General features: G+C 27.2%; 1 protein-coding gene across 6 annotated transcripts in view; it reads left to right on the top strand.

Moving 5' to 3' along the window:
* Window positions 1-450: 450 nt before the first annotated feature.
* The window catches only part of LOC107453359 (uncharacterized), a 102,717-nt gene continuing 95,121 nt past the window's right edge, over window positions 451-8,046 (top strand). Inside the window, exons 1-2 of one of the 6 annotated variants that reach the window (XM_043041330.3) lie at window positions 451-651; window positions 5,699-5,739. In XM_043041330.3, coding sequence (XP_042897264.2) covers window positions 590-651; window positions 5,699-5,739 — 103 coding nt within the window. In that variant the 5' untranslated portion in view covers window positions 451-589. Of the gene's footprint in view, window positions 652-1,486; window positions 1,694-1,924; window positions 3,145-5,698; window positions 5,744-8,046 lie in introns of those variants that run through there. The other 5 variants (XM_043041334.3, XM_043041333.3, XM_043041335.3 and 2 more) reach the window with 5 other exon arrangements.

Raw genomic sequence — 8,046 nt, 5'->3', positions numbered from 1 at the left:
GAAATCTGTTTGAATCTCATCACCGATGTTGTCGTTCATTTACGTCGCACTAGAGCTGCACAATGGGCTATTGGCGACGGTCTGGGAAACATCCCTGAGGATGATCCGAAGACATGCCATCACAATTTTGATCCTCTGCAGAGGGGATGGCACCCCCGCTTCGGTAGCCCGACGACCTGCATGTGAAGTCGAGCACTTTACGGTAAAACAGTTTAACGAGTTCCAATACTGCACACCCTCGGTCCCTACGCAGACTGATCCAAGTGGTCACCCACCCGCACACTGACCGCAGCCAGTGATGCTTGACTTCGGTGATCTGCTGGGAACCGTGTCTTAACGATCAGTCCACTGCGGGATTGATGAATGATAAAATTATGCGTAAACCATCCATAGGATGGTTGACCGGGTAAAGCTAAGCACAGATGGCGGTAGAGTTAAAATTTGTCGTAAGACTTCCAGGTTACTACTTTCGATTGATTTTTACGTCGAAATTTGAAAAAGGGAGCCGTCAAATATTTATTATACTTGTAGTGTTTACAATATAAAGCTTTCTTTCAATTTGAATTTCAATGGAACAAACAACATATGAATGTGGAAAACTCCACAAGCAGACTATGCCCTGCAAGATGCAATCCAAATAAATAACAAACGGTAATATTTTACACTAGTATAGCCAAATGAGGAGTCACACTCAAAATATGGCAAATCATGCTTTACCACTTTACTTTCACTTTATTTTTGTTGTGATATTAATTTACTTCAATTTGTTTTAGGCTCACAACCAGTTGGAATTTATAAATTTCATAAAACTCTTATGAATGATAAAATTACCCGTTAATTTATAGATGGTTGATCGTGTAAAGCTAGGCACAGATGGTGCTAGAGGTTAAAATTCGTTGTAAATATTCCGGGCTACTATTTTAGGTTAATTTTTACGCCCAAAATTGAAAAAAGCACGTCATTTAATATTATTATACTAATAGTGCTTACAATATAACGCATTGTTTCTATTTAAATTTCAACGAAACAAATGACAAGTGAATTTGGTAGAATTCGCAAGCATGCTATGATGCAACCCAAAAAATATCAAACGGTTATATTTTACACAAATATAGCCAAGTAAGGGATAACACTCAAAACATGGCGAACCTTTCAAATTATTTATGCTTTGATATTAATTTTCTTAAAATTTTTTAGGCTCACAACCAGTTAGAATTTGTAAATTATAAGAAACTCTTATGAATCGTAAAATTACGCACAAATTTAATCGCAAATTACAATAATAAAACTCCCTAGAATATTAAGTATGTTCGCCTCGCAAGCATAACATAGGCGGAGGGATACACCGGAAGTTTTCTAAATTTATCGGGTTTTAGGAAATTTGTTATTATTTACATTCAGTCAACCATTCATAAACACAGACTTTTTTTAAATTAATTTTTTTAATACATTTCCTTGTATCACGATATGGAAGTATACCATTAGCGGAGACATACACCGGTAGTTATTTTTTAATACACCGGTAGTTATTTATATTTCTTTCGGTGTTAGGAAGTTTGATATTGTTTACGTTCCGTCACTCATCTCTGCAACAGGTGTTTTATGTTTACGTTGGAGTAAAGCACGTTGTTAGTAGATTTTTTTTTAAATTTAAGTTTTTATTTTTTAAGATATATTGTGAAATTTCTTTAGGGTAAAGTTTCACTTCTTGTTTTATTTATTTTTTTCCATTTATTTCTTTTGATTTATTCTATTTTAGTAATATTAATTAATATAATTATAAATTTATTCTGTTCTTTTGCTCACTAATTCACTAGTTGAAACAAAATATAAATTTAGTGGTTCTGAAAACTTTAATTATGCTGGAACAGAATCAAATATGTACACATCCCCTATATGATCCCCATCCTTTCCTCCGTATCTCTCTGGGATCGGTTTATATTGATTTTTCAAGATGCGGATGTGAATGTCTAGTCCTTCGGGTGTTTTGATCCTGAAACTCCGTGAAATTTGCAAACTATTTTGATGAAAACAAATAAGCTTTTTGATATTTATTTCATCTTCAAATTGCTCTACATTTAATGATTTACTTACCGTAATTTAATGGATTACATGTCTATTTATTAAGATTTACTTCTTTGCCATAATGTTATAAGAATTTGTTGACTGACAAGTCTGTTGTCTTTTATTTTTGTTTAGATATTAAGGTACTAGTCATTGGGTTTGCTGTGTAACTGAATTCACATTGTTACTGGCTTTAAAGTTATTAAATATTAGCTATAGAAATATTATACATTAAGTGGAAAGTAGTAATGAGTTAATGTTTCAAAATATCTGTTTTTTTATCATTGTAAATTATAGGGTGAAAAGAAAAATTTAAATTTTAAAGTTAAATTTGTGTATATATTATTTAAAAGTTTGGTTAGGATGTGAACTTATAATTTAAATCTAAGTTTATTATTTTTGAAATAGTTAGATTTTGGTGACAATGCAATTTAAATTTCTGTTATAATATTTGAATCATTTATTTTTGTTGTCAATACAATTTAAATGTTTGATTATAGTATTTGAAATATATATATTTTTGCTGCCAATACAATTTAAATATTTGTCATAATAATTTAATCTTTTACTTATGTTTTTGATATAATTTAAATTCATGTTATTAGTTTTCGAAAATTTTAATTCTGTCCGTATCAATTTAAATTTTAGATATGCAAAATAAAAGAAGAGCTATACTTATTTTAAATGATATTGGTACTCAGCCAGTGTTTGAGTGGAAATTCTGTTACATTGCTGTTTTTCAAGTTAAAGAATTTCAATTTAATTCACATAAAAGTATGTGATATAAAATTCTAGGATAGCACCAATCATGTAAATGGTGCTGTCTTTTGTAAATTTTCTAAAATTTTAATTATTTATTTGTATTAATTTACTAAGAATTGATGGAACAATAAAATTTTATCAGTTCAATGCTTAAAATATCTAACAAAACTGTGCCTCTTTAAAAATAAAATTTCTCAAATTTTTGAGAAAATTTGTTCAAAAACTGCACTTAAACAAGAGAAAGTGCAAGTCTGGTAGAATGGGAAGCTGTGTTTCTCATTGTTCCCGCCAAGATGTTGTCCATCAACAAACTGGCAGGTTAGGCATTTTTCATTTCCGAAATCTTTTTCTTCTAGCAGAGCTCGAACATTATTCTCTCTCTTTCCCCTCTCATGTGAAAATTTTGACCAGGAATGCATTTCCTACTCTTACATACTCAGTTATACATTTAAATATTAATTTAAAATGCATTAAACTTTCTCTTGGAATATTTGCCTTTTCGTGAAAAGAATGTTGTTAGAAGGTGCATTTTCCAATAATATTTAATACTTCTTTGTTAATAATTATGTTTTTCATTTACTTCATTCAAGCTTATTCATGCAAAGTAACCAATGAGCAATACAAGGCAATTCTAGCAGAGCTTATTTGTGTTTAAAACTTCTTTGTTAAATAATACTTCATGCTTCTTTAATACTGAAAATGAAAGTGTGGATATGACATTTTTCATTTTCTGGATAGATTAATAATATAGTAAATCCTGAATTATCCAGAATGCACAGGATATGGCAAATTTGAATATGCTGAAATTCCAGTTACTCCAGGGCCAAAAATATTTATTTTAAATGTTGCCTTATTTTCTAAAAAAGGAAAAAAAATCCTGCACATTATGAAACCAAAAAATTATTTTAATGGAAGCTTATTAAATATAATGATAAATGGAGAAAAAACTAAATCTCAGTGTTTTATAATGCTGTATTATACTGTGTTTTATATTGCTGCGCAACTGAAACAAAACAATATATCTAAATATATATTTATATAATAAACGAAAAAAGTATATCAGCATCACTGTTAATAGAAAACTAATGAAGATAGATAAATAAGACTTACTAATAGCTATAGGAAAGAGAAAGAAAATGATACTAATAAATAAATCACTCTTAGTTCTTATAAAAAATAAATAAATAAAGCATTATAACGAAAATCTAATTTTTCTATATTTTTGTGTTTTTGAAAAAGTTACCCCAAAATAGTGCTTCAGAAATGATTTAAAAAAATACAGCATAGTAAAAATGTTGATAAAAAATTAATTCACAAAAAGAATAATAGATAAAACAACATTCTTAAATTATAAAATAAAGCTTTAAACCGATTCATCTCATTAATAAAAGAAAAGATCTGAATTATTTTTTTATAAAATACCAAAAAATTTAAGTTATTGTAGCTTTCTGATTACTCTAATTCTGGAAAGCTGAGCTTTTGCTATTGGTACGTATAATTTTGATTAATATACATTCGAAAAAGATGCTTTGGCTTGTAAAAAGTTTCCCTCAAGCATGTACTATTTTATAAAGAACATATGCTAGTAGGATATGTAAAAAAATTGAAATTTTTCGAGCTCTGTTCTCAAGTGTTTTTTAAATTGAATGTGATTGAATAATTTCTATTTATATTAAAATATAAATTTTGCTTGTTTACACTTTCCCTGTCAACCAGACTCTTAGTTTAGATTGTAAAGAATTTTCATAACTTTGTGTATTTTGTTTCTTCATAAATAGTGCAGTTATTCGTAATTTGTTTTCATTTTGATCAGCAGTGAATATTAACTTCCTTTGTATTTAACTGAGACAGTCAACTTTTCTATATTATGTTTTAAAATTTTAAATTAATTTATGAAATTTCTGACTTCTATGATTTTTTTTATGTTAGTGGTGCACATCTTTTTTTGGAATAGAGTCACAGAAAAAAATGAAAATTTGGGGACAAATAAATTTAAGTTCTTATATCAATTTATAATTACTTAATTATACTTTTTTGGATTCAAATTCAGAAATATAAAGTATTTTCATTTAAGGGCCCTGTTTGACACATTCCTATTGTAAACTATTATTGTACCTGTTTGCTGAACACTCCTAAAAAAAGCACATGTAGACAAGTTGGAATCTATTTTTATTGATATTTATCAATTACAAACATTAAACACTTAACATAAAATTTTATTTTGCTTTTTGTTAGTCTTTCTGAATGTAAAATTTTTTTTTTTTAAAAAATCTAGTTATGTAGTTAAATAATCCATATGAAGTTTTATAAAGCCATACGAAACTAATTTTTTTATTTTATTATTATTGCTTTCTAATTTATAATAACTTTTAAAATGTTTCTTCCTACAAACATTACCTAAAAATTTTAAAAGCCTTATCCTTATACACATCTAGACCATAATTTTTCTTTACATTTAATATTATTCAATTTGACATTCTTATTATGTAATACATATTTTAATTTTTTTGTAACTTTGAATGGCTCATATGTTCCAACTAACTTTCTGGTTCCCTCCATCCTTACCTTAATCCCGTTGTTTATCAATAGTGCACATAGTCAATGATATAAATTGATATTCAAATGAAGTATTTCAATATATATTTTTTCAGGAGCAATTAATGGCTTATAACAAGTCATACTTAAATTTAATTTAATTTGTGTTAGTGATTTATAATTCATTTTTATAAAATATTGATTATACAAAGTAGTTCTTAAATTGCATTTTCTGTACCAATGTATAATTAAGACCAGAAGTTTTTAAAATTGTTATTAATTCTTTCAGTTTTATTTCAGATTTTTGTGATAAAACTGTTTTTTTTTTCAATTTCAGAGTTATCACTGATGTGCAGAAATCCATTGAAATTTCTCCAGGTATGTAAGTTGGTTTAAATATTCTTAAATGTACTGATTTTTTTTTTCTAGTTTACTGTTAAGAAAAATAGTTATGTAAAATCTTTTTTTATAATTTTCGTGTGAATTTATATGCATCAATTAGAAAATAATTTTTTTACCAACAACTTCATTTTTGTTTTAAAAATTTCAATGGAATCTTTATCTTAGGAAGTAGATAAAAAACCAAAAATAATATAGAGCGGTGTTACTCAACCCGATTTACTTGAAGGACTGATAAAATATTTCAGTATTTTAGCACATACTGGTAAGGTTAGTAATTTGGACTATTCACATACTTTTAATATACATTTTATGTCTGGTTTGTTTCTGATCATTTACATACTATCTAAAATGAAAAATATTTTAGGAATAAATCTATTAAAATACAAATGAAATTCATATTAATTCTAGCACGAATATTAATTTTACAATTTAAATAACAAAATGTATTGATCAAATTATGTCGCTATGTGTAGGTAGCAAAAGAATACAGGTAAATATGAAATGAATAACAGGAAATACTAATTAACATTCAAAAATAAATAAATGAATTTAATGAGATTGCTGTTGCTTGCTGACTAGCATGTTCATTTTAAATATTAAATCAGATACAACTACATATCAAGCAAATGTAAGACGAAGTTGATTTCGATGTTTTGTTTTAAGAACACTCAACAAAAATGTAGTTTCTCATAAATGAGTTATTAAAAAGGGCAATAAAATCTTAATTGCTTTTTCATGAAGATGGAGATATTCTTTTCTAGTTTTTATCCAGAACTGATAGATGTTCATTAAATTGAATTGTGATTTTTATCCTAGATCTGAAAATGGTTCAATAAGTTCTCCCTTTGTGTGTGGTAGTAAGATTGTGAGCCAGCGGTTGAGAAACAACGGTATTGAGTATAATTTTTGCTCTCATTTTTAGGACGGAAAAAAAAGTAATTAATTTTGCATTGGTTATTTCCAGCAGAAGTTTGTAACAAAGTTGTAATTTTATCTAGTCAAGACTGATTTTGACTAGGACGTTAGATAAGATTGGTTAAGCCATCTGAAAGTGGTGGAAAATGGTCAAAACTGTTAAAAATGATCTTACTGGTTTTAATTTTTTAATAGTTTGTTGTTGCAATTAAAAGTAGCTTAATAATTAATAAAAGTAATAATGTAGTAAAAAAATTCATTATCAAGTTCATAAAGCTAATTGGAAAATTATGCTTATGCAATAAGAATAGTAAAAATGGATTTAGTGACCCTAAAATTTAGATCAGTTGTAGTTGAAAATATCAAACATAAGTTCATTAGCTGAATGTACATTGTATTAATTGAACTGTTGTTCTGCTAGTTCTTCATTGATAGGAGGATTTAAGTTTGAAATAATCCAAATTAAATTACAAAGCTGGCTAATTTTATCAGCAACAGCAAAACATGTTAGTGCTTGTAATCATTTTTATAATTCAACACAGATTATATAAAAGAGCTTGTGTAAGAAAAGTGCCGGGCGAGATTTGAACTCAACATTTTGATTCCTTGAATTTTTATTTGCAGAATTTTTACAATTTTCATTGGAGCTTCAATTCAGATGACTATATTTAAATTGTTTTCTGATTGCTATATCTTCGCTTCTCTGTTTTTGATTAAAGATGCAGAATATATCCTCAATTAAAATTACTACCACTTTGTAAACTTAGATACAAAATAAACCTAAAATATTTTCCACATTCTTTGAAAGTGATGCATTCCATATTTTTATTGGTTTTAAAAGTGACAAAAACAATTTAAATTTATTTTTTGATTTTTAATTCCATTTGAGAAATGTGGCTTTTTCTTAAAACTTTTTTTCTTACTACAACATTTTATGTGCTGAAAAAGATCTTTTACAGCTACTTGTTAAAAGTAGTTTAGTTATTGCAGTTTTAATATACTTCAGTAAATTTATTTGCCCCTACTTAAAAAAAAAATATGCCCTCTAATAAAACTTATGAGGCTATCAAGAATTTTTTTACTGTATTACAATGATTTTTTTAAAAGTATGTACTGTTCAGTGTATATATATGTGATAATTTATTTCATTGAAAAGTAAAACAAAATGTTAAATAATTAATTTCTAATTGTGCATAGTATTAAGCTAAAGTTAAGTATGCAATGCTACAATTAACAGCTCTTGTAGTAACTTCCCTTAATATTCATTAAGTTTAAATATACTTAATGTACCTGTTTTTCTTTTCTTTTAAGTATATCAATTATCAGAATTTTTTGCTATCTGGATTGGCCTCTATCCTAATTGCTCCA

The sequence above is a fragment of the Parasteatoda tepidariorum genome, chromosome 12 (genome assembly GCF_982258835.1).
Source record: "Parasteatoda tepidariorum strain Cologne lab strain chromosome 12, Ptep-v5.0, whole genome shotgun sequence".
Taxonomy (NCBI): domain Eukaryota; kingdom Metazoa; phylum Arthropoda; class Arachnida; order Araneae; family Theridiidae; genus Parasteatoda; species Parasteatoda tepidariorum.
Note: the sequence above shows the minus strand (reverse complement) of the source record. Positions and strands in the feature narration are given on the sequence as shown.